General features: G+C 43.3%; 1 protein-coding gene across 4 annotated transcripts in view; it reads right to left on the bottom strand.

Moving 5' to 3' along the window:
• Positions 1-286: 286 nt before the first annotated feature.
• The window catches only part of cfap54 (cilia and flagella associated protein 54), a 126,647-nt gene continuing 99,334 nt past the window's right edge, over positions 287-27,599 (bottom strand). For 2 of the 4 annotated variants that reach the window (XM_071337433.1, XM_071337434.1), the window contains 14 exons: positions 15,751-15,897; positions 15,375-15,501; positions 15,061-15,228; positions 14,823-14,931; positions 14,469-14,595; positions 14,251-14,352; positions 14,050-14,176; positions 13,628-13,780; positions 13,357-13,526; positions 12,973-13,098; positions 12,681-12,787; positions 12,209-12,371; positions 1,765-1,848; positions 287-1,145 (listed from right to left, as the gene is read on the bottom strand). In XM_071337433.1, the coding sequence (XP_071193534.1) occupies positions 1,026-1,145; positions 1,765-1,848; positions 12,209-12,371; positions 12,681-12,787; positions 12,973-13,098; positions 13,357-13,526; positions 13,628-13,780; positions 14,050-14,176; positions 14,251-14,352; positions 14,469-14,595; positions 14,823-14,931; positions 15,061-15,228; positions 15,375-15,501; positions 15,751-15,897 (1,830 nt within the window). In that variant the 3' untranslated portion in view covers positions 287-1,025. The remainder of the gene's footprint in view (positions 1,146-1,764; positions 1,849-12,208; positions 12,372-12,680; positions 12,788-12,972; positions 13,099-13,356; positions 13,527-13,627; positions 13,781-14,049; positions 14,177-14,250; positions 14,353-14,468; positions 14,596-14,822; positions 14,932-15,060; positions 15,229-15,374; positions 15,502-15,750; positions 15,898-27,599) is intronic. The other 2 variants (XR_011667397.1, XM_071337435.1) reach the window with 2 other exon arrangements.

The raw sequence follows: 27,599 nt of genomic DNA, 5'->3' as shown, positions 1-27,599 counted from the left end.
ATAAATGCAATTGTGTATTGCTGCTGTTTGTCTGATATCCAACAGTTCATGATCAGCTGTTGACTATGAGAGCATTTTGCAGAGAAAATGGGGTGAGGTATACTATTTAGGCTCGGAATGACATGTGGCCCATTGTTTCCCTTGTTACCTGGCAACGATCACTAGGGTGCTTCCAACTGTCAGTCAAGGCGAGCTCATGAATATATTATATATTCAGGCTTCCTGATAGTTGCCATTTCTTCAACACTGAGCATCTTAATAGTGTAAAAAATATAATGGGTCATGATTTGGTAATTCAAAGCCAATTTTTATTTGGGATCTTTAATCAGAGGAGTTATAGCAGGGATAATCAACTATATTGAGCAACAAGGGGATTTATTTTCTTGAGGCGATGGTCAGGAACATAATTACAAATAATTTGTAGACTGCAAATTGACTGCAAGAAGCCCAAACAGATATGATTGACTAAAACATAATAATTTCAAACCTTGCTTACAATCACATGTCCCTCTATTATATATGGGAATCCTTGAACAGATTTCTTTAATTAAAATCACTTGGAGCTGATTTCTTGGTGTGTTTTTACAGTCTTTTATGTCCACCAATCTAAAACATGTATTTTTTAAATAAGCTTCTTTTTTTTCGCTCAGAAAACTTGCGGGGCTAAATAAAACCACCTGTGAGCCAAATTCGGCCCGCTAGTTGGGGAAACCCGAGTTATAGGAAACTGCTGTTTTAAGAGGTCCAATTTGTATTTTATGACAACACATGAGCCTTTTCATATACATTTGATTAGTGAGCTTAATCATATACATTAATAAAGAATAAGAAATGAAAAGCGCTTGAATTTAGTTTTTACGAAAATCATCTTTATCTATGCTCATTTATTTTTGAGTGAAAGAGTCTGATGAAGACACTTAGCTAGGTAGGTGCAATATGCTATCTTTGGTCTCGGCCATTTGATTCCTGTCATTGGGTTTGTCTTTTTCTATGGTGCTGTGCCGGTCCATAGACCGGATAGGGTATCAGACGAGCAGGGAGATGAGCCATGTTATCAGTGTGTTTCCCTCCACAATGGCTCCACTGGCTGGGTTGAAGCAGCGCTCCAGATCACACAGACTATGTAGGCTGGCCTCAAACGGAACCTGGCACACAGAGGGAGGGAATCATTTCACAAGTAATATCTGCATGTCTAACCAACTCAACAGGGTAAACGGGTTGACAAAAATGCCACGGAAGAGGCATAAGATCAAATGTTTCACACATTCAAGCCATAGTAACACATCAACAGTGCAGTATGTCTTAGGTTTGTGTAAGTGTAATGGACATGTTTGGTGTCCTCTGTGTCTCTCTGTAAATGTGTGACTACATGTAGCGTGCTGTTTCCTGATTATTGTGTTAGGACGTTCTGGGACTGCTCTCAGGGAGGGGACTGATAGGACAGAAACAAGGGAACACATTGTTACTTTGGCCCAACGCTTAGAGACTATGTGCGCAAGGTCATGATCAGCCTATTGCACCCTGAGAGCAGAGTTTGTGCATGAGTATAAAAAGTGCTAAGGGAGAGCATCCCTTCAGAGCTTCTTACACACTTGTACTTTGAGTATTATGTTTGTTGTAACCTCTCTGGCTGTGATAATAAAGATCTGTTCATTTCACTTTGACTTTGAGTCCTTAGTGGTAATTTCCACTAAACAGGTTAACCCTTTACCGGTATGTGAACTTTGGGGGGTGTTGAATCAGTGTGTGGCGTGTTTAGCCTACCTCAGTGAGAACAGCTGCCTCTGAACCAGGCTGCAGTAAGTCCTTTATAGCAGCACAGCAGCACCTGGTCTGCTCCTGTAGCATCTGAAACAACCAACCAACACACAAAACATGTACTCATTTACAGGTAGATTCACTTACATGCACGTTTGACCAGTGCTTAATTTGTAAATGGGGAGGTGACGGAACAAAAGTGAGCGCTAGAGGGGGGTGACCTGGGGAGTACTGAGGTACTGGAATGCATGGGAAAAAACACCTTTATAATAAAGCATTGCATGCATATCATCACATTTGCGTAGTGGTATAGAGCAGTAGATCAGAGGCATTTACAGAAGTTGCACACATGGGGAACATTTTTAGTAGCCTAGGGTCTGGGAAAATTTTGGCCTTCTATAAACGCATTTCATGCAATTCTACGCAATTTTAGATGACTGGAGACTTTAGCAGAATATTTTTTAATACCACACAAATTAGCGAAACGGCAGGCTACTTTGACACTGACCAAAACGACCTTGACTTGAATCGATCAATAGCCTAGGCCTAGGTGTGTGGAAACAGAGAGCAGAACGGACGAGAGATCATAGAAAGTGAATCTCATTCTAGTTATGTGAGAGATACTGGCGCGCTTCTCACACAGCCACGGCCATGCGTTGGTCTCAAACATAGATTACAATGTTGCGCAAACCATAAATCCGGGCTTGCCCAATCCAAATCAACTCTTAGAATATTAGGCCTGGGCTGAAGGTCGACTTTTTCACATCATGTTTTTTTTGTGGGGGCAGGAGAATTAACGAAGAGGCAACTTGAATGATCTTTATTGGCTTTTATTTAAATGTTCACATTGCAAAAAGTTACAATAATTTTTTATGCCACGAGAAGTACCGGATCCAAATAGGTTCCGTAACAAAATAGTCCAAAACGGAGAGGTGCCGGATCCTGTTGCGTCAGTATCCGGCTCAAATGAAACACTGCTGTTGACAATTCAAGTCCATTTGAGACCTTTTTACTATTCTTTTCAGAAAGTGTATCCAGAAGAGTGCGTGGTCGGAAAATCCCTGTCCCCATAGCATTAACGTACAGTGGCGTAAAGTAACTAAGTAAAAATACTTTGAAGAAGGGGAGAGTGGGGTATGTTGAGCCATTTTTTACATTCAGCATCACTATATCAAGGAAAATATAGTATTCTTTCTTTCTACATACAGTACCAGTCAAAGGTTTGGACACATATACTTATTCCAAGGTTTTTCCTTGTAGAATAATAGTGAAGACATCAAAACTATGAAATAACACATATGGAATAATAAAATATATATAACATGTATGTTTATATCTGAGATTCTTCAAAGTATCCACCCTTTGCCTTGATGATAGCTTTGCACACTTTGGCATTCTCTCAACCAGCTTCATGAGGTAGTCACCTGAAAAGTTAGTTTGTGGAATTTCTTTCCTTCTTACTGCCTTTCAGCCAATCAGTTGTGTTGTGGAAGGATGAAATAGTATGAATAAATTCATCAAAAATGTTTGTTTTTTAATGAAAATACTACAAGGTAGTGGGGGCATACAAAAGATAGCCCTATTTTGTAAAAGACCAAGTCTATATTATGGCAAGAACAGCTCAAATAAGCAAAGAGGAACAACAGTCCATCATTACTTTAAGACATGAAGGTCAGTCAATGCAGAAAATTTCAAGAACTTTCAAAGTTTTTTTCAAGTGGAGTCGCAAAAACCATCAAGCGCTATGATGAAACTGGCTCTCATGAGGACTGCCACAGGAATGTAAGACCCAGAGTTACCTCTGCTGCAGAGGATAAGTTCATTAGTTACCAGCCTCAGAAATTGCAGCCCAAATAAATGCTTCACAGAGTTCAAGTAACATACACATCTCAACATCAACTGTTCAGAGGAGTCTGTGTGAATCAGGTATTCATGGTCAAATTGCTGCAAAGAAACCACTACTAAAGGACAGCAATAATAAGAGGAGACTTGCTTGGGCCAAGAAACACGAGAAATTGACAGACTGGTGGAAATCTGTCCTTTTGTCTGATGAGTCCAAATTTTAGATTTTTGGGTCCAACTGCCGTGTCTTTGTGAGACGCAGAGTAGGTGAACGGATGATCTCCGCATGTGCGGTTCCCACCGTGAAGTTTGGAGGAGGTGGTGTGATGGTGTCGGGGTGCTTTGCTGGTGACACTGTCTGTATTTATTTGGAATTCAAGGCACACTTAACCAGCATGTCTACCACAGCATTCTGCAGCAATACGCCATCCCATCTGATTTGCGCTTAGTGGGACTATCATTTGTTTTTCAACAAGACAATGACCCAACACACCTCCAGGCAGTGTAAAGGCTATTTGAGCAAGAAGGAGAGTGATGGAGTGCTGCATCAGATGACCTGGCCTCTACAGTCACCCGACCTCAACCCAATTGAGATGGTTTGGGATGAGTTGGACTGCAGAGCTAAGGAAAAGCAGACAAGTGCTCAGCATATGTGGGAACTCCTTCAAGACGGTTGGAAAAGCATTCCAGGTGAAGCTTTTGGAGAGAATGCCAAGAGTGTGCAAAGATGTCATCATGGCAAAGGGTGGCTATTTGAAGAATCTAAAATATAAAACATATTTAGATTTGTTTAACACTTTTTTTTGGTTACATATGTTTCCATATGTGTTGTTTCATAGTTTTGATGTCTTCACTATTATTCTACGCTGTAGAAAATACTAAAAATAAAGAAAAACCCTTGAATGAGTAGGTGTGTCCAAACTTCTGACTGGTACTGTATTTTCATTAAAAAAAACATTTTTGATGAATTTATTCATACTATTTCATCCTTCCACGAGATATACAAATCAAGGGTTGCTATCAAAGCCAGCTGGTGGTTCGTTTTATCAGTTCGGCTGCCAGAAAAGCGACCCAGCCGTTAAGTCTTTTTGTTCTGTATCTATGGATGTGACCCAATCGTTCATTCTAAATGTTCTATTGCCATACTGGCTGGCAACGTTCTTATTCCTTGCTTGCTAGTTAGCCAACTACGGCTAATTTAAAGTCACGTCAAACAGTGCAGCCAGAATAACAACAAAGTAGCTGCATTTGCAAATTTGCATTTGCATTTGAGTTACATTTATTTGGATACATCCATAACAATGAGCTAATGATACACAATTTTACCTGGCATAGAAAATATGCTCTCTTGTCAGGACATTATTGTTCAGAGGAGCTAGCCAACCACACAGCTAACACAATCACTTCAAACTGAAAAAGGAAAGACTGAAAAAACTAGCTGCATTTCGTTCCGTTTGACCTATTTTCTGTTGACATTTATTTATATATCCATGAAAATGATGCCGATTCAGAAAAGCTTCCTCCCTGTCTTCCCAGACTCCCGACCCCTGCACGTTCATTACTACAGGACCGCTGGAGATCGAATTTCAATATTGAAACAGACAGCAAGGTTTATACAAATCTCCTCTATTGAAAACCAATTGCTAGTCTAAAAGAAATGGGAGATAATATATATGCTTTTTACAGTGGAGAGCAAGTTTATAAATTGTCTGGCTGGGCTGATGAGACAGTTGATTGCGCAGTGAGATGGAACAGAGTAAATAGGCATTTCAACGTCATTGTTTTAGCAGGTGCTAACTTGTGGAATAGATGCCAGCTGGAATGCGGATTTAACTAATCAGCATCCAGGATTAGACCCACCCGTTGTATAACTTTAATTCACAAACACAATTCAACACAATCACAATCACCTTTGTGTTTATTGAAGGAAGTGGGCCATTGCCAATTATGTTGCCTCTGGTGTTCGGCATGATAGATGTTGCCGTTTCTTGAATGACTTGAAATAATGAAGTCCCAGAAAAAGGAAGTTGAGTTTAATTCATGGAATGGCAATGTGGTATATTTTATATATTAAATGCATGCCTACATTCAGATATAGATCTCTCTGTTCAATAGCACGTACCTGCTCTTCTATTTCTTCACCAGTTGTCTGGGACAGGGATGCTGTTTCAATGTGCCAATTCGTAGGCAAGTTCTTTGAGGTTACTAAGCCCATGAAACTGGTCTGCAAGATTCTTGGTATGTTTAGCAAGCTCAGACTCAATGTCATCAGACAAGACCTTGTGGTCCTCTGATACTCTATCAAAGCCTCTCTTTATCATGCTCAGACTCCATGTCATCAGACAAGACCTTGTGGTCTCTCTTTATCAAGCTCAGATTCCATGTCATCAGACAAGACCTTGTGGTCCTCTGCTACTCTATCATAGCCTCTCTTGATCAAGCTCAGACTCCATGTCATCAGACCTTGTGGTCCTCTGCTACTCTATCATAGCCTCTGTATCAAGCTCAGACTCAATGTAATCAGACAAGACCTTGTGGTCTCTTTATCAAGCTCAGATTCCATGTCATCAGACCTTGTGGTCCTCTCCTACTCTATCATAGCCTCTCTTTATCAAGCTCAGAATCCATGTCATCAGACCTTGTGGTCCTCTTCTACTCTATCATAGCCTCTCTTGCTCAAGCTCAGACTCCATGTCATCAGACCTTGTGGTCCTCTGCTACTCTATCATAGCCTCTTTATCAAGCTCAGACTCAATGTAATCAGACAAGACCTTGTGGTCTCTTTATCAAGATCAGACTCCATGTCATCAGACCTTGTGGTCCTCTGATACTCTATCAAAGCCTCTCTTTATCATGCTCAGACTCCATGTCATCAGACAAGACCTTGTGGTCTCTCTTTATCAAGCTCAGATTCCATGTCATCAGACTTTGTGGTCCTCTCCTACTCTATCATAGCCTCTCTTTATCAAGCTCAGAATCCATGTCATCAGACCTTGTGGTCTCTCTTTATCAAGCTCAGATTCCATGTCATCAGACCTTGTGGTCCTCTCCTACTCTATCATAGCCTCTCTTGCTCAAGCTCAGACTCCATGTCATCAGACCTTGTGGTCCTCTGCTACTCTATCATAGCCTCTTTATCAAGCTCAGACTCAATGTAATCAGACAAGACCTTGTGGTCTCTTTATCAAGATCAGACTCCATGTCATCAGACCTTGTGGTCCTCTGATACTCTATCAAAGCCTCTCTTTATCATGCTCAGACTCCATGTCATCAGACAAGACCTTGTGGTCTCTCTTTATCAAGCTCAGATTCCATGTCATCAGACTTTGTGGTCTTCTCCTACTCTATCATAGCCTCTCTTTATCAAGCTCAGAATCCATGTCATCAGACCTTGTGGTCTCTCTTTATCAAGCTCAGATTCCATGTCATCAGACCTTGTGGTCCTCTCCTACTCTATCATAGCCTCTCTTTATCAAGCTCAGAATCCATGTCATCAGACCTTGTGGTCCTCTTCTACTCTATCATAGCCTCTCTTTATCAAGCTCAGAATCCATGTCATCAGACCTTGTGGTCCTCTTCTACTCTATCATAGCCTCTCTTTATCAAGCTCATACTCCATGTCATCAGACCTTGTGGTCCTCTCCTACTCTATCATAGCCTCTCTTTATCAAGCTCAGAATCCATGTCATCAGACCTTGTGGTCCTCTTCTACTCTATCATAGCCTCTCTTTATCAAGCTCAGACTCCATGTCATCAGACCTTGTGGTCCTCTGCTACTCTATCATAGCCTCTCTTTCACACAGGTACATCTACTTTTTATGTTTTGTCAATGTAGCTCTTTAGTTTTAGTCAGTACAATTTTTTCATCCCTTGCTGCTGCTCGAACGGAGTCTTACCTTCTCTCACTTCCTTGGCTGCTCTTTCAAGAAACTCAAGGGGGGCTAGACTACTGATGGTTTTACGTTTGTATACACAGGGCATGATGATGTCAGCAATGTACCAATAAAAATACACTATCTTGAGTTCACATGCATGACAAATTGCAAAAATATTATGCATATTGTGCCTGATTTAAATTTAGGAATTGATGCCTTCTGAAGGTAAGTAACAGGCTTTGCAGGCGTGGTTCCCTTGTGCACACTGAATAAATGTCATTCAACTGCTGAAAACCCTCCCATTGCTGGCCAACAGATTTTCTTGTGGTGTTTTCATTAAATAGGGTTTTCAGTGTATTTATCTTAAACCATCCCTTTAAATATGGTGTACCTTTAATTAGAAATTTGTCGACAGACGAGAATACATTGAGAGAACAGGTTCCGAAAATAGGGATCCCTGAAAGAAAGAAATCAATCCAAATATATCATTTTAACACCAATTGGTAGATTACAAATATTCTTGTAGAATATTTAGGCACATTTTAGGGTTAGGAAAGTACGTATGAATCATAAAAAAAGCCTTTAGGCACAAAATATACAGTGCATTCGGAAAGTATTCAGAACCCTCAACTTTTTCCACATTTTGTTACGTTACAGCCTTATTCCAAAATGGATTAACGAGTCCCCCCTCATCAATCCACACACACAATACCCCATAATGACGAAGCGAAAACAGGTTTAGCAAATTTGTTAAAAATAAAAACAGAAATACCTTATTTACATACACTTAGGTTCGAGTCATTACCACTCCACAAATTCCTTGTTAACAAACGTATAGTTTTGGCAAGTCGGTTAGGACATCTATTTTGTACATGATAAGTAATTTTTCCAACAATTGTTTACAGACAGATGATTTCACTTATATTTCACTGTATCACAATTCCAGTGGGTAAGAAGTTTACATACAGTAAGTTGACTGTGCCTTTAAAACTTCTTATGGCTGCAATCCCGTTAACGGGATCGATATGACAACAGCCAGTGAAAGTGCAGGGCGCCAAATTCAAACAACAGAAATCTCATAATTAAAATTCCTCAAACATACAAATATCTTATACCATTTTAAAGGTAATCTTGTTGTTAATCCCACCACAGTGTCCGATTTCAAAAAGGCTTTACAGCGAAAGCACCACAAACGATTATGTTAGGTCACCGCCAAATCACAGAAAAACACAGCCATTTTCCCAGCCAAAGACAGGAGTCACAAAAAGCAGAAATAGAGAAAAAATGTATCACTAACCTTTGATGATGTTCATCAGATGACACTCATAGGACTTCATGTTCCACAATACATATATGTTTTGTTCGGTAAAGTTCATATTTATATCCAAAAATATCAGTATACATTGACGCGTTATGTTCAGTAGTTCCAAAAACATCCAGTGATTTTGCAGAGAGCCACATCAATTTCCAGAAATACTCATAATAAACAATGATCAAAGATCAATTTTAGATGCACTTCTCCTTAACTTCTTTGATATAGGGGGCAGCATTTTCTCTTTTGGATGAATTGCATGCCCATAGTGAACAGAAGTCAGAAATAACATTATAAATATTCACTTACCTTTGATGATCTTCATCAGAATGCACTCCCAGGAATCCCAGTTCGACAATAAATGTTTGATTTGTTCGGTAATGTCCATCATTTATGTACAAATAGCTACTCTTGTTAGCGCGTTTGGTAAACAAATCCAAAGTCACGAAGCTCGTTCACTAAAAGCAGACGAAATGTCAAAAAGTTCCGTATCAGTCAGTAGAAACAGGTCAAACGATGTATTGAATCAATCTTTAGGATGTTTTTAACATAAATCTTCAATAATGTTCCAACCGGAGAATTCCTTTGTCTTCAGAAATACGATAGAACAGAGCTCGCTCTCACATGAACGCGCATGGTCAGTGCATGTTCAGGTCATGGTAGACCTCACTCAATCCCCTCTCATTCGGCCCCACAGTAGAAGCATCAGACAAGGTTCTAAAGACTGTTGACATCTAGTGGAAGCCTTAGGAAGTGCAAAATGACCCATAACCCACTGTGTATTCGATAGGCGATGAGTTGAAAACCTACAAACCTCAGATTTCCCACTTCCTGGTTGGATTTTTTCTCAGGTTTTTACTAATAATATTACTAATATAATATAATATTACTAATATAATATTAATATACTAATATAATATTATATTTACTAATAATATGCAATAATATATACTAATAATATGCATATATTAGCAAATGGGACTGAGGAGCAGGCAGTTTACTCTGGGCACCTTTTCATCCAATCTACATAATACTGCCCCTGCAGCCATAAGAAGTTCTTATGTCTTGGGGCAGTATTGAGTAGCTTGGATGAATAAGGTGCCCAGAGTAAACTGCCTGCTCCTCAGTCCCAGATGCTAATATATGTATATTATTAGTAGATGTGGATAGAAAACACTCTGAAGTTTCTAAAACTGTTTGAATGATGTCTGTGAGTATAACAGAACTCATATGGCAGGCAAAAACCTGAGAAAAAATTATTTTTGGCCTGAATGCCAAGTGTCACCTCTGGAGGAAACCTGGCACCATCCCTACAGTGAAGCACGGTGGTGGCTGCATCATGCTGTGGGGATGTTTTTCAGTGGCAAGGACTGGGAGACGAGTTAGGATCGAGGGAAAGATGAAAGGAACAAAGTACAGAGAGATCCTTGATGAAAACCTGCTCCAGAGCACTCAGGACCTCAGACTGGGGCAAAGGTTCACCTTCCAACAGGACAACAACCCTAAGCACACAGCCAAGACAACGCAGGAGTAGCTTCAGGACAAGTTTCTGAATGCTTTTGAGTTGCCCTGCCAGAGCCCAGACTTGAACTCGATCGTAAATCTCTGAAGAGACCTGAAAATAGCTGTGCAGCAACGCTCTCCATCCAACCTGACAGAGCTTGAAAGAATGCAGAAAAAAATGGGAGAAACTCCCCAAATACAGATGTGCAAAGCTTGTAGCATCATACCGAATGCACTGTAATATTTACTTTTTACCGTTTACTCAAGTATGACAATTGAGTACTTTTTCGACCACTGTACATTCAAAACCATTACTTTTACTCAAGTAGTAACTTACTGGGTGACTACCTTTTACTTTAGTTATTTTCTACACTGAACAACAATATAAACTCAACATGTAAATTGTTGGTCCCATGTTTCATGAGCTGAAATAAAAGATCCCTGACATTTTCCATACACAATGTGTTTACATCCCTGTTAGTGAGCATTTCTCCTTTGCCAAGATAATCCATCCACCTGTCAGGTGTGGCATATCAAGAAGCTGATTAAACAGCATGATCATTACACAGGTGTACCTTGTGCTGGGGACAATAAAAGGCCACTTTATAATGTGCAGTTTTGTCACGCAACACAATGCTACAAATGTCTCAAGTTTTGAGGGAGCGTTCAATTGGCATGCTGACTGAAAGAATGTCCACCAGAGCTGTTGGCAGAGAATTGAATGTTAATTTCTCTACCACCTCCAACGTTGTTTTATATCATTTGGCAGTACATCCAACCGGCTTCACAACCGCAGACCACATGTAACAACGCCAGCCGAGGACCTCCACATCCGGTCGTCTGAGACCAGCCACCCAGAAAGCTGATGTAACTGTGTATTTGCACAACTGAAAGTCTCCAGACCTGAACCCAATAGAAAATCTTTGGAGGGAGCTGAAAGTCCGTATTGCCCAGCGACAGCCCCGAAACCTGAAGGATCTGGAGAAGGTCTGTATGGAGGAGTGGTCTAAAATCCCTGCTGCAGTGTGTGCAAACCTGGTCAAGAACTACAGGAAACGTATGATCTCTGTAATTGCAAACAAAGGTTTCTGTACCAAATATTAAGTTCTGCTTTTCTGATGTATCAAATACTTATGTCATGCAATAAAATGCAAATTAATTACTTAAAATTCATACAATGTGATTTTATGGATTTTTGTTTTAGATTCCGTCTCTCACAGTTGAAGTGTACCTATGATAAAAATTACAGACCTCTACATGCTTTGTAAGTAGGAAAACCTGCAAAATCGGCAGTGTATCAAATACTTGTTCTCCCCACTGTACCGTGACGATATCCTGAGGACCATTGTCGTGCCATTCATCACCGCATGTTTCAGCACGATAATGCAAGGCCCCATGTCGCAAGGATCTGTACACAATTCCTGGAAGCTGAAAATGTCCGTTCTTCCATGGCCTGCACACTCATCATACATGTAAACTATTTAGCATGTTTGGGATACTCCGGATCGATGTGTACGACAGCGTGGTCCAGTTCCCGAAAATAAACATCAAAATCACACAGCCATTGAAGAGAAGTGGGACAACATTCCACAGGTCACAATCAACAGCCCGATCAACTCTATGCGAAGGAGATGTGTCACCCTGCATGACGCAAATGGTGGTCACACCAGATACTGACTGGTTCTCTGATCCACGCCTCTGACTTTTTTTTAAAGGTATCTGTGACCAACAGATGCATATCTGTATTCCCAGTCATGTGAAATCCATAGATTAGGGCGTAATGAATTTATTGCAGTTGTGTTTCTTTTTGTTCAGGGTAGTAAGATATCTGACATTTGAGTGTTTTTTACCATCGCTGTTAACATGTGTGAATGTGGACTACAAGGACTGTCAGAGCCGTTACCAGTAGCACACTGACCTGTATGTGAGGGCTGGAGGTAGCAGCCTTGTCTGGGATCTTGGTGCGGCGCTGCCTCTCCATCTTGGGGCTGGGGGAGGAGGCGGCGCTACTGGCAGCAGGCGGACAGGAGACGTTGCCCCCAACACAGGCTGAGGCCAGCTGAGCATGGACTGCACACAGTCTAGAGGAGAACACAAGGGGTAATGCTGGTGGTCACAGAGGTTACATTACATTTAGTTACAATATAACATTCATTTCATTCGGTTAAATACAGTTGGTGAATTCAACTAAAGTAGATAAGACAAAAGGGTTTAGGGAGAGATTCTGGAAGAGATATTACAGAGGGAATGGATACAGATGTGGCCAGGTCCATATCAACTTCCAGCTCCTAAACTAACCATATTAGCCACTCGTTAGACGCTACACTATGGTGATAGCTCCATCTCGCCCCTAGCACCTAGGCCGCTGTACACGGAGAGCAGATACCTACTTCGCCATGCTGACGAGTTTCTGTCCACACTGCAGCTCTATGATAGTGCAGGCTGTGGCCCTCATGGCCGAGAGTGGCACTTTGTTCAGCCCAAACAGCAGCATGACCTGACGAACACAGAGACAAAAGGAGAAACACTGTCAAAGACAACCCTGTAAGGCAGTGGTTACCAACCTGTTTGACATGACAGTAAGTGACAAGGAGTTGGTAAGATAGCACAAAACAGATCTGAGACCAGGCTAGCTCCTTTTATGGTTGATGAGTGTGTGTGTGTGTGTGTTGTGTATTGTACCGTATCCGTGTCTTCTTGGGTGGGGCTGAGAGCAGGCCGGTGCCACTGGATACACAGCTGCTTCCTGTCAGCAAAGGACCAGGGGTACATCTGAGCTCCCATAGTGCCTCTCACTGTAGGACACATCTTTAACACAAACACAACAAACAACATCGACATACGGGAGCATTCAATTCACACCTCGACTGTGGACAGCCCCAGAAGGCAGCCTTCAGATTCAAGGTGAAGACTGAAAATCCTGGAGAAATGGTTATTGGACTGTCGACATACATTACTAGCCAGGGCTGAATCCTAACTTGAATAAACATCCCAATACAAGCCGTGGTACAGCATATGCATGCATCTCTTCAGGATTCAGCCCATAGTGTCTATTCGTGTGTGTACCTGTATAATCTGTGGCTGCATGATGATTTCAGTGGGGGGTTCAGGGGCGCAGCAGGACTCTCTGTAGTCCACCATGTGGGAACAGAAGAAGGTCTGGAGCTGAACCAACCTCAGCGCCAGACTACTGTCTTCTGACTGGGACACCAGGCCCTCCACACACTGGGGCACCACTGGAACACACACGCACGTAGGCAAGCATGCACGCATACAGATGAACATCTCTGAACGTCAGTTAACAAAATGAGTTTACTGTGACACCGGGGTAGTGTACCTGGGCGCATGGCGATGTGCTGCAGGTTGAACAGGTGTTTGTAGTAGCGGGACAGGTGGACCCATGTGAGCTGGGAGCGTTTCCTGCTGCTCAGCCCAGGATCAAGCTCTGGAGACGAGCTGGAGACCGTCCTCACCATCACGTCTGTCCCTCCTGGTAGTCACACAACACACAGACAGACAGTACAAATATGGTAACCAGCACTGTTACGATTTCCATAAAGAAAAGACATGATATCTCCTTTCCTCATGAAGAGGAGAGAACATTACAGAACCGCTAACAATGTACCGGTAGATCACAATCTAACACGAACATGGGCACGAATCACACTACTGTAGCGACTTTTATAATGGCTGTTATTGTAAGACCAGATGTAGCCCTGGCTAAAGGACAGAATGGTTGTAGTGGGGATGTTTGTTTACCACAGGGGTTGAGCAGGTCGTTGGAGGCAAAGTCAGGCAGGAGCTTGAGGGAGATGAGAGGCAGGTGTCCTCCTTTAGCTCCGGTACTACCACACAGCTGGCTACATGTGGACATGGCTTCAGACGCCTGAGGAACACACGCAACATTATAAGTGTGTGTGTGTGTGTGTGTCTGTGTGTGTGTGTGTTCAGTCTATTTACCTTAGTAGCAGCTCGGACAGAGACCCAGTAGAGCAATAAGTAGGCCTCCCCTGGAGTCAAGCCTCTGTTCAGAGTTGTCCTGACACGCTTCCAACCTGGAGGCTGAAACAAGACAAACACACGCCATGATGCAGGCATACACACACACACAATCCTCGCCAAAGAAAAATGCTGCCTTGCGGAACCACAATTGAATGTCTCATGACACAGACAGGTACCTTCAGTATGGCATTTTTAGGTGGTGAAGGTGGGACGGGGTTCTGCTGGTCCTGAGGTGCTGGGCTGCTCTGCTCCCACTGGTGCAAGTACACTAACGCCATCTCCAGATAACACTTACGGATCAGCCTGAGACACACACACACACACACACACACACACACACACACACACACACACACACACACACACACACACACACACACACACACACACACACACACACACACACACACACACACACACACACACACACACACACACACGCCGCTTTAGTCAAACAAGCACACTGGTGTTTGAGGAGGTCCGTACACTACTCTCAAAGATGATCATTCACACTACTGTAGGCGACTTACTGTAGATTGTGACTCTGGGACAGAGAGATATTGATGCTCTCCAGTAGTGTCAGCGCAACTGTCTGAGGCTGGAAGTCACTGAGAGACATCAGACAGCGCTCCACCATCCCTGGACACAAACACACACACACACACCAAAAATAATCAAACTAACAAGGCCACTCTGACATTCAATGAGTAGATGCACACATACATATTTAATCTCATGATTGAATAAGGTTGGAAATAAATGTTTTACCCTTGCAGTAGAGGATATCAGCCTCCAGCTGTCTGTCTCTGGTAGCACATGCCTGGGAAACGAGCAGGGCTGACTGCAGCACCTCCTGAGCACACACCCAGGGATGGCTGGGGGTAGACAGGCTGGAGGAAGGGGCGCTGGTCATGGCCTGTACAGCCAAGCAGTGACCTGTTCAGAACAGATAGAGAGACTGATTAAGTGCTTGTTCATGAGATAGGTACTTGAAGATTTCAAAGCTACCTGTATGTGGACCTATGTGCATTACAGTTACTGGGTAGAAACTTTTGAGAACTATGGTACAGTATGAATCATACCCAGTCGCATGGTGGCCTTGGCCAGTAGTGGGAGATGTGGGAGGTAGATGTTAGAGAGACCAGGAGCTGGAGGGAGGATTACTCTGCCTCTCTCTCCCAATGACACACTCTCCCCCAACACACACAGCTGAGAAGAGACAATACACACACATTAAGACAAATCAGTGTTCCGACTGTAATACAGGCAGTAAGACAATGTAAAGGAATACTGAACAAGAGTGGTGGAGAGGAGAGATGAGGACTTATTTGTAATTTTTCTGAGCTAACATACTTTGAATCTAGCCTGAAAAAAAGAGACGGGAGAGTTAAGGAAATAATACTGTGGTTGGAGTCGTGAGAGGAGAAAGAGATGTTGGAGGGACTATGTCTGACAGACCTGTTGCTGTAGTAGTTTCTGTGTGAGCAGGTGTAGGGCCTGGCTGCCTGTCCCTCTCAGATCACTGAGCAGTAGAGTGGCCTGGGCCAACGTTACACTGGAGCCAGTAGGCCGACAGGAGTGACCCGACAGAAGACTCACTGCCTCCTATAGTACACAACACATTCATAAGTCTACTTGTATGTGTAGATTAGTGTATACACTAGTAAAGAATGTGTGTATAAATATGTACTGTAAGTGATTGAGTGGTCGGTATGGAATTATAGAACGATTATTACACAGACCAACCAATATTATACAGACTTGATCAATTGTAATGTAGTGTTGCACGGTATTCCAGAGCTTCTGATACAACATGAAAAACGGTTCAGTACTAACATTTTTGTTCATTCATTTCGGTACTTCTATCGTGTCTCTCGTCGTATAGTGATTGAGAGGATCACGTCTATCTAGTAATTCGTCTGAATTTTCTCAAACTTACTAATGAATGTTCGTAGTGGTAGGCTAGGTTTCCTATAGTAGACAATGGGAAGTCAGCTGACAGAGCGCGGGACACTTTTGAAAAGCAAGGAGTGCGAGAGAAGACAGGGAGAGTTATAGGGCCTTTGCCAACAAAACGAGTAACGAACAGAAAAATCAGACCACCCCATAGTAGAATAGTTTAACTATGTACCTAGTCAGCTTGTCGTTGTGTGTTCCATGCGAGAAATAAATATTCCTATCGAGGCGCAATCAAGTTGCGAGTGCAACAGGGAGAGAGCCATGCATTATGATAAGAAAATGTTGTGCTTTGACTGCACAATGCAATCGCGGGAAAAACACTTTTGAATGCAGTTCTGATGGCTTTTGTTAAAAAGTCAGGGGATCGCAGCTTTCCATTGCTACCTCATGTATTTCTCAACTCCAAAAAATGAGCCTGAACTGTATCAGCATAGTTTATCGCGTTAGCGAGCCGCAATTCGACATGACTGCATAGGGGAGACCGGGGCTAACACAGGTCACAGGTCAATTGTAACAGGTAGGCCTACTTTATATTCACCGTTGCAAGTTTTTGGGGACATTAAAGTCATCAATACGTTAACTAATAACAATACTTTTTTGAGTTTGGTATCTAGGTAATGATTAGCCCAATGGGGTAGTGTAATGTGTAGAAATTATGTTGAATATTAAACTACATGTATCAATCTGACTTCATTACCATGTGAATAGATGCTTAATTCATGCATATATATCCATAGTTATAGCCAGATTGCGAGTCTCTGCATTGCTATGGAATATTTTAATTACATTTGATTCTCAAATATTAAGAGGCTTATGGTACTTATGAGCTGTTAAAAGTTGGGCCAGTAAACAAAAGGTTGCTGAATCGAATCCCCGAGTTGACAAGGTAAAAAATAAATCTGTCGTTCTTCCCTGCAGGGAGCCACCATTGGGAGACATCAGGAGTTGCTACATGGCCTTTTGGAAGGGCTCAGTTCCTTGACGGAACGCCACAACCACGGGTTAAAGGCTATTATGGAGCAAATCAGGGAGTTAGCTCAGAGACTGTCTGCCACATCTGAAAAACCCCAATCACCCAGTAATTTTTTCCCTATCTGTGGTGAGTTTGTACAGCCTATCCCGACTCCCCGTGAACCCCTCTTACCTCCTCCAGAGCGATATCCGGAGAATCCTTGTACCTGCCCGGGGTTTTCTTTCTCAGTGCTCGTTTATTTTTGAGCTACAGCCATCTTCGTTTTCTTCAGACTGTTCGAGGATGGCGTTTCATAATTACGCTAATGTCGGGAAGGGCGCTCTCCTGGGCTACGGCAGTTTGGGAACAACAATCTGCCATTTGCGGTCATTTTGGAGGAATTCATGGCAGAGGTGAGACAAGTTTTTGAGTCTCTGGTATCCGGGAGAAAGGCGGCCAGCGAACTGCTTGACTTACGTCAAAACTCATGTAGTGTGGCAGACTGCAGTGGACTTTCGGAGTCTCTTTTTTGACACTTTTCTGCAGGGAAGATCTGAGGAGGTAAAGGATGAGCTAGCTGCTCGGGAACTGCCGGTGGACCTCGACTCTCTTATCGCCTTAACCATTAAATTGATGGATGCCTAAGGGAATGCAAGAGTGAGAGGTCTGGTCTAGGGCATGCGCGTTCCACCTCCTATGGAATCCGGAAGTTTCCGAAGGCAGCTCTTCCGAGAGGAGTCGAAATCCCCCGAGCTCTCTCGTGAATCTACGATGGGTGAGTTGGATACTCCTGAGCCTATGCGGTTGGGAAGAACTAGGCTATCAGTTTAAGAGCGCTCATAGAGAATGAATAATAACGGTTGTCTGTACTGTGGAGGGGCAGGACATTTTATTGCAACCTTCCCTATTGTCACGTTCCTGACCTGTTTTCCTTTGTTTTTGTATTTGTTTAGTATGGTCAGGGCGTGAGTTGGGGTGGGCATTCTATGTTATGTGTTTCTATGTTTAGGTTCATTGTCTATTAGCCTGATATGGTTCTCAATCAGGGACAGGTGTTTTACGTTTCCTCTGATTGAGAACCATATTAAGGTAGGTTGTTCACACTGTTTGTTTGTGGGTGATTGTTCCTGTGTCTGTCGCACCACACGGGACTGTTTCGTTTTAGTTCGTTTGGTTAGTCTGTTCCTGTTCGTGCGTTCTTCGAGTTATATTGTAAGTTCACATGTTCAGGTCTGTCTACGTCGTTTTGTAGTTATTCAAGTGTATTTCGTGTCAGTGTTCGTCTTGTTTAATAAATTCATGTCTTCATACAACGCTGCGTTTTGGTCCGATCCCTACTCCTCCTCTTCAGACGAAGAGGAGGAGAGAAACCGTTACACCTATTAGGAAACCTTTGTCTCTAGTGGGTCCCAGTACTGTGGTGAGTCAGACTGGGAATTCCCTAATTCCCATCACCCGCACACCCCTTTTTGCTCTTGTGCTGTGGGGAGACCAATCTAAGTCTCTCCGAGTGCTCATTGACTCTGGGGCTGATGAATGTCTTATGGATGCCATGATAGCTTCGGAGCTTGGTATTCCCACTCAGCCTCTCTCGGTGCCCATGGATGCTAAGGCACTGGACGGACGCTCTATAGAGGAAGTCACCCATAGTACTGTGCCCGTTCAATTACGGGTTTCTGGTAACTACAGTGAGACAATACAGTTCCTCCTCATTGCATCTCCCCATGTTCCGGTTGTTTTGGGATTTTCCTGGCTCCAAAAAACCAATCCTGTGATTGACTGGACCACAAGCTCCATCCTGGGTTGGAGCCCATTTTGCCATTCCCACTGCCTTCAAGCAGCACAGCCTTCCCCTAGTCGTCTTCCTCAGGAGGTTAGCAAGACTGGGGATGTCTCTGTTATCCCCACGGAATACCATGACCTCTTGGAAGTGTTTAGCAAGGCACGTGCTACTTCCCTTCCCCCGCACCGTCCTTATGATTGTGCCATTGATCTTCTCCCAGGCACTACATCACCTCGGGGTCGGTTGTACTCTCTGTCCCGACCAGAGACCTTTGCTATGGAGGAGTACATAGAAGAGTCTCTGGCCACTGGGCCGTCTGTCTGTCTGCATCTCCTGCCGGCGCAGTGGTTTTCTTTGTGGAGAAGAAGGACAAGACCCTGCGCCCGTGCATTGACTACAGGGGACTTAACTTCTTATGGCTGCAGGGGCAGTATTGAGTAGCTTGGATGAAAGGTGCACAGAGGTGGCCAGAGTAAACGGCCTGCTCCTATGTCATAGTTGCTAAGATATGCATATTATTATTAGTATTGGATAGAAAACACTCTGACGTTTCTAAAACTGTTTGAATTATGTCTGTGAGTATAACAGAACTCACATGGCAGGCAAAAACCTGAGAAGTTCCACTTCCTGTTTATATTTTTTCTGGGGGTGCCAGATTTTCAACCAAGCTCTCATTGAAATTACAGCGAGATATTGATGAGTTTTCACTTCCTACGGCTTCCACTAGATGTCAACAGTCAATAGAACTTTGTCTGATGACTCTAATGTGAAGGGGGGCCGAAGGAGACAGGAATTAGTGACCACTGCCACGAGGTGATCACGCATTGAAGAGGCGCGTTCACGTGAGAGGGAGCTCTGTTCCATCGGTCAACTGAAGTCGATGAAATTCTCCGGTTGGAACGTTATTCAAGATGTATGTTAACAATATTCTAAAGATTGATTCAGTACATCGTTTGACATGTTTCTACTGACTGTAACGGAACTTTTGGACATTTCGTCACATTATAGTGGACGGTAGTGGACGGCGCTTTGGGTGGGGCGTTTGGTAAACATGTCCAAAGTAGCTAATTGGACATAAATAACGGACATTATCAAACAAATCAAGCATTTATTACCTGGGATTCCTAGGACTGCATTCTTATGAATTCATCAAAGGTAAGGAAACATTTATCATGTATATCATGTATTTTCTGGTTTCTGTTGAGTCCAACATGGCGGCTAATTTGGCTATTGTTCTGAGCTCCGTCTCAGATTATTGCATGGTTTATTTTTCCGTAAAGTTTTTTTGAAATCTGACACAGCGGTTGCATTAAAGAGAGGTATATCTATAATTCCATGTGTATAACTTGTATTATCATCTACATTTATGATGAGAATTTCTGTTGAAACGATGTGGCTATGCAAAATCACTTGATGTTTTTGGAACTAGTGAATCTAACGCGCCAATGTAAACTCAGATTTTTTATATAAATATGAACTTTATCAAACAAAACATGCATGTATTGTGTAACATGAAGTCCTATGAGTGTCATCTGATGAAGATAATCAAAGGTTAGTGATTAATTTTCAGTTTTTTGTGAAAGCCATCTTTCGCTGGAAAAATGGCTGTGCTTATTGTGGTTTTGTGGTGACCTAACATAATCGTTTGTAGTGCTTTCGCTGAAAAGCATATTTGAAATCGGACACTTTGGTGGGATTAACAACAAGATTACCTTTAAAATGATATAAGACATATGTATGTTTGAGGAATTTTAATTATGAGATTTCTGATTTTTGAATTTGGCGCTCTGCACTTTCACTCACTGTAGTCATATCATCCCGGTAGCGGGATGGCAGCCATAAAAGATTAACGATATCACTGTCAAAAATCGTTCGGATACGCGAGGGGGATGAGTGGAAGACAGCCTTCAACACAGCCAGTGAACATTATGAGTACCAGGTAATGCCATTTGGACTCACCAACCGCCCCGCTGTCTTCCAGGCTTTAGTCAATGACGTGCTTCGGGACATGCTAAACCGGTTTGTGTTCGTCTACCTGGACGTCATCCTGTCTTTCCCCCCCGATCTACCCAAGAACATGTTCTTCATGTCAGCGCCTCCTGGAGAACCAATTGTTTGTGAAAGCCGAGAAGTGTGAGTTCCACCACTCTTCTATCACCTTTTAGGGATATTTCATTGCTGAGGGCAATGTTAGATGGATCCTAGAAAGGTGAAAGTAGTGGTGGATTGGCCTTGGTTTTGCTAACTTCTACCGCCATTTCATTCGAGATTACAGCACACCATTTCCTGTAGAAATGGCACTATGGTTATTGTGAGTAACCTACATTTATGTTCCTTTAACTCTGCCTTCTAGTGAGTTTATACAACCTGTCATCTCCTACCATTCTGATTGGAAACTGTCAGAAAACGTGGTTGTAACGTTAATAATTTGCTTGTTATTCCATTGGTTACCTCTAGGCAGATGCCCCAGGGAAAGAGTGGTCCACACTCGTTTAATATGACACTTTCAAATGTTAGGGCAATCACTAGTAAAACCTTTCTCAAGAATGACCTCATTACTGAGTGCAAAGTTGATTGCATGTTTCTCACTGAAACATGGCTGCCTTCAGACTGTAGTGTGGCTCTTACTGAAGCCTCCCCCGTGGACTACAGCTTCTCATACTCTATCAGAAAAGGGGAAAAGGGTGGGGGACAGCCTCTATTTTTAATAATACTCTCAGCTGTAAGAACATTTCATTTGGCAACTTTGGGTCTTTTGAGCATCATGCTACACTGTTTAAATGTCAGCCACCAGTGCTGGCCATAACCCTGTATAGGCCACCAAAGCACTGCCCCACTTTCTTTACTGATTTCTCTGAACTATTGTCTATTGTCCTTGAGAACTATTATAAAGTCATTGTGTTGGGTGATTTCAGCGGCCCCCCTCTTGGCACTCACCTCCCCCAAGGTACCGCTCAAATGGTCTCCAGTTGTCGGCAAAGTCTTTGTGGACCTGAAGCATCGGTTTACAACAGCACCCATGGGTGCCATCCTGTCCCAGCGATCTGCCCAGGACCAGAAGCTTCATCCCTGTGCTTTCCTGTCCCATCGTCTCAATCCTGCTGAGAGGAACTACGATGTTGGCAACCGAGAACTCCTGGTGGTGAAGATGGCGTTGGAGGAGTGGAGGCACTGGCTGGAAGCAGCAGAACAGCCATTCCTGGTCTGGACTGACCATAAAAACTTGGAAAATCTCGGTTCAGCCATGCGCCTCAACTCAAGGCAGGTCCGGTGGGCCCTCCTTTTTACCAGATTCAACTTTACCATTTCCTATCGTCCAGGGTGTAACGGCTGTCTAATTCCTCCTCCTCGGAAGAGGAGGAAGAGTAAGGGTCGGACCAAAATGCAGCGTTGAATGTAGACATAATGATATTTATTAAAGTAAAGACGAAACACGAAAACACTTTAACAAACTACAAAACAAATAAACGATGTAGACAGACCTGGACTTGAGAACTTACAATATACGAAGAACGCACGAACAGGAACAGACTACATACACGAACGACAAACGAAACAGTCCCGTGTGGTAGACATACAGACACGGAAGACAACCACCCACAAACAAACAGTGTGAACAGCCTACCTTAATATGGTTCTCAATCAGAGGAAACGTAAAACACCTGCCCCCTAATTGAGAACCATATCAGGCAACACATTGCACCCAACATAGAAACACCAAACATAGAATGCCCACCCCAACTCACGCCCTGACCAACTAAACACATACAAAAACAAGAGAAAACAGGTCAGGAACGTGACACAGGGTCTAAAAATGTGAAGCCTGATGCTCTCTCCCGCCTATACAGTTCCTCTGCCACACTCTCGACTTCCGAAACCATTCTCCCTACCTCATGCCACTGTGGATTCGGGTATTGAGAACCTGGTTCGCGAGGCGCAATGCTCCCAGCCTGGACCTGAAGGGGGCCTGGCTAACCGGCTGTTTGTCCCTAACCCTGTCCGGTCCCGGGTCCTGGAATGGGCTCATTCCTCCAGGCTGACCTATCATCCAGGGTTCCGTCGTACACTAGCCTTCCTTCGACAATGTTTTTGGTGGCCCACAATGGTCCCTGACGTCTCTGCCTTCGTCACCGCATGCACTGTGTGTGCTCAAAACAAGACTCCACGGCAAGCTCCTTCTGGCCTCCTGCAGCCACTACCGGTTCCTCATCGTCCCTGGTCTCATATATCTCTGGACTTTGTCACTGGGCTCCATCCGTCTGATGGCAACACTGTCATTCTGACGGAAGTCGACTGGTTCTACAAGGCCGCCCATTTCATCCCTCTCCCCAAACTACATTCTGCCAAGGAGACGGCCCAGCTTATGGTGCAGCCTGTCTTCCGGATCCATGGACTCCCGGTAGACATGGTCTACAATCGGGGTTCTCGTCTCAGTTCTGGAAGGAATTCTGCACCCTTATTGGGTCGTCGGCCAGCCTGTCATCCGGATTCCATCCCCAAACTAATGGTCAGTCGGAGCGAGCCAACCAAGACCTGGAGACCACCTTAAGGTGCCTGATCTCAACCAACCCCACTACCTGGAGCCGTCAACTGGTCTGGGTGGAGTATGCCCGGAACACTCTTCCCAGTTCTGCCAGGGGACTCTGCCCTTTCGAGTGCTCCATGAAGTATCAGCCTCCACTCTTCCCTGAGCAGGAGGTCAGCGTACCCTTGGCCCAGATGTTTGTCCGCCACTGTTGACGTACCTGGAGAAGAGGCTATTCTCAAGACCAACTCCAGGTATCGTCGACAAGCGGATCATCGCTGGACCCCAGCTCCCCGCTACCGCATTGGGCAGAGGGTATGGCTTTCCACTCGGGATCTGCCCCTTCGGGTAGAGTCCCGCAAGCTGTCTCCCCGGTTCATTGGTCATTTTCCACTGCTGTCCTTCTTGTGTTACCCCGTAATCTCCGTATTCACCCTACCTTCCATGTGTCTAGGATTAAGCCTGTGTCTCACTGTCCTTTGTATTCTGTCTCCAAGCCCATCCCTTCCCCCCTTATCAGTGGCCAGGCAGTGTATACGGTGAGACACCTCCTGAAGGTTCGACCACGGGGCAGGGGTTTCCAGTACCTGGTTGACCGAGAGGGTTCTGGCCCGGAATAGAGGTTCTGGGTCCCTGCTAAAGACATTTTGGAACCGGCCCTCATCGCCGATTTCCACCGCCGACACCCCAGTCAGCCAGGTAAAAAGCCAGGTGGTTACAAATGATAACAATAATTATTAATCCATTAGCGTAAAGCAAGAGAATGGTCGTGGACAGGCAAAAGGGTCAAAACCAAAAGGTACCAAAGGGCAGGCAGAATCAAGGTCAGGGCAGGCAGGATGATCAGGCAGGCGGAAAAGTAGTCCAGTGTCAGGCAGGGGTCAAAACCGGGAAGGCTATCAAAAAAAGAATAGCAAAAGGAGAATGGGAAAAGCACGCTGGTTGACTTGACTAACATACAAGAATAAAACTGGCACAGAGAGACAGGAAACACAGGGATAAATACACTGAGGGAAAATAAGCGACACTTGGAGGGGGTGAAGACAATCACAGTAACAGGTGAAACAGATCAGGGCGTGACAGTTTCAGCATTCTCAATATGAAGTTTGGCATTCGGCTAGACGTGTGCGACATGCACACGCAGTTACTAGCTGCTAGAGTTAGCGGCAGGCGGGCGAGCTAGCAATATCCACTGTTGTAGTAAGGATGAAGCCTGACCTGGAATGTGAAGCTGAAGCTGGCTAGCTTTATAAAAGCCTGAGTAGTATACCACTCTGGTGACACACACACACACACACACACACACACACACACACACACACACACACACACACACACACACACACACACACACACACACACACACACACACACACACACACACACACACACACACACACACACACACACACACACACACACACACACACACACACATACCCATTCCCTTGTATAACTTTGTTAGTCTAATGGCTGGTGTTAGTCTAATGGCTGGGATGCCAGTGAGATGTTCAACTAGGAGATGTACGGAGTCAACTCCACCTATGGCTTCCTTTCCATGTACACGGGAGTATCGTCCCCTCAGCTCCTCAATATATTTCTAGGTTTAGTAATGTATTATTTGCCTCTACAAGCACCCCATTTCCAACCATACTGGTATGCCTTACAGATAAGACCATGTCAATTTTCTCTCCTTCCCATCTATCCCTCTCTCGCCCCTCAGTGTTCCTCTGGAGAGGCCTGCCTCAGATGAATGAGACCGAGGACAACCCCCCAGTACCACCACCTCGTCTCAGAAGAATGATGAATGCAAAACTAAGGAGTACAATTACAGTACCATGTTGTAAGATAGAGTGTCACGTTCCTGACCTTATTTCCTTTGTTCTGTATTGTTTAGTTGGTCAGGACGTGAGCTGGGTGGGCATTCTATGTTATGTGTTTCTATGTTGGGTTCATTGTCAACTAGCCTGATATGGTTCTCAATCAGGGGCAGGTGTTTTACGTTTCCTCTGAGAACCATATTAAGGTAGGCTGTTCTCACTGTTTGTTTGTGGGTGATTGTTGCTGTGTCTGTGTTTGTTCGCCACACGGTACTGTTTCGTTTCGTTCGTTCGTGTGTTCCTTCCTGTTCATGTTTTATGTTCTCAAGTTCAGGTCTGTTCACGTCGTTTTTGTTATTTTGTATTTTGTTTAAGTGTTCTTCATTACGTCGCTTAAAGAAATAAAATATGGATACATACCACGCTGCATATTGGTCCGATCCTTGCTCCTCCTCAGACGAGGAGGAGGACGAACGTTATATAGAGTCGACATTAATGAGTTCACGAGAGGAATGACAGACATATACTAATACATGATCACATACAAACGTAACAGAGTTAATTAAGAATGTACCTTTCAGCTTCAATGGGAACCAATCCTTCAAAACTAACCTGCTCCACAAGCTAGCTTGAAATGTCATGGATAGAGCCATCCAATTGGTACCTTTTGGGTAGCTCAAACTGTTGGTATGTTGTCAAGGAGGATGGTGTCGTGACGTTAGTACCATTAATGCGATGACGATTATTGTATCAAATAACTACATACCACATAAAATTACTCATGTAACAATTAACTCATAAACAATCTTGGGGCACCACGGAAAACGTTTGTTTAATTAGTTACCGTTTCCCGAATTAACTCTACAGATATAAATATATTGTTGTCATCCATTAATTAATTTTATTACGTCATCAGTCTCATTCTGAGCGTTGTTGACTTCCATCCATTAATTATCATTATTACGTCATCAGTCTCATTCTGAACATCATTGACTTCCATCCATTAATTATGATTTACCTCAGTCTCATTCTGAACGTTGTTGACTTCATCCATTAATTATGATTTACCTCATCAGTCTAATTCTGAATGTTGTTGACGTCCATCCATTAATTATGATTTACCTCATCAGACTCATTCTGAACATCATTGACTTCCATCCATTAATTATCATTATTACCTCATCAGTCTCATTCTGAACGTCGTTGACTTCCATCCATTAATTATCATTATTACCTCATCAGTCTCATTCTGAATGTCGTTGACTTCCATCCATTAATGATCATTATTACCTCATCAGTCTCATTCTGAAAGTCGTAGTATCCTATAAATCTGCACAAACCCTAGTCTCCATGATGAATCAGCGATACACAAATTAGCTTAATTATTTATTTACTAACTAACTAAATAATCACACAGAAATACATAAACACACACATAGTATAGTATTGACAGTTAACATAATGCAATGATACGTCCCTATTGGACTAACCCGATATGACGGCTTGTTAGACAATGATACGTCCCTATTGGACTAACCCGATATGACGGCTTGTTAGACAATGATACGTCCCTATTGGACTAACCCGATATGACGGCTTGTTAGACAATGATACGTCCCTATTGGACTAACCCGATATGACGGCTTGTTAGACAATGATACCTCCCTATTGGACTAACCCGATATGACGGCTTGTTAGACAATGATACGTCCCTATTGGACTAACCCGATATGACGGCTTGTTAGACAATGATACCTCCCTATTGGACTAACCCGATATGACGGCTTGTTAGACAATGATACGTCCCTATTGGACTAACCCGATATGACGACTTGTTAGACAATGATACGTCCCTATTGGACTAACCCGATATGACGGCTTGTTAGACAATGATACGTCCCTATTGGACTAACCCGATATGACGGCTTGTTAGACAATGATACGTCCCTATTGGACTAACCCGATATGACGGCTTGTTAGACAATGATACGTCCCTATTGGACTAACACGATATGACGGCTTGTTAGACAATGATACGTCCCTATTGGACTAACCCGATATGACGGATTGTTAGACAATAAAAGGGGGGTGGAAGAAAGAGCGGGAGAAGAATAGACAAAGGAATTCAACTATCGTACATACAGTTGAATAATATGCTCATTGTAAATATGGATATTTCTACAACAAAAAATGATCCTCTCTTTTTTTGCTGTGGTATCGAGTATCATTTTGGCATTGAGTATTGTGATACTAAACCTGGTATTACCT

The sequence above is a fragment of the Salvelinus alpinus genome, chromosome 13 (genome assembly GCF_045679555.1).
Source record: "Salvelinus alpinus chromosome 13, SLU_Salpinus.1, whole genome shotgun sequence".
Taxonomy (NCBI): Eukaryota; Metazoa; Chordata; class Actinopteri; order Salmoniformes; family Salmonidae; genus Salvelinus; species Salvelinus alpinus.
This window is presented reverse-complemented; position numbering and strand designations above follow the sequence as displayed.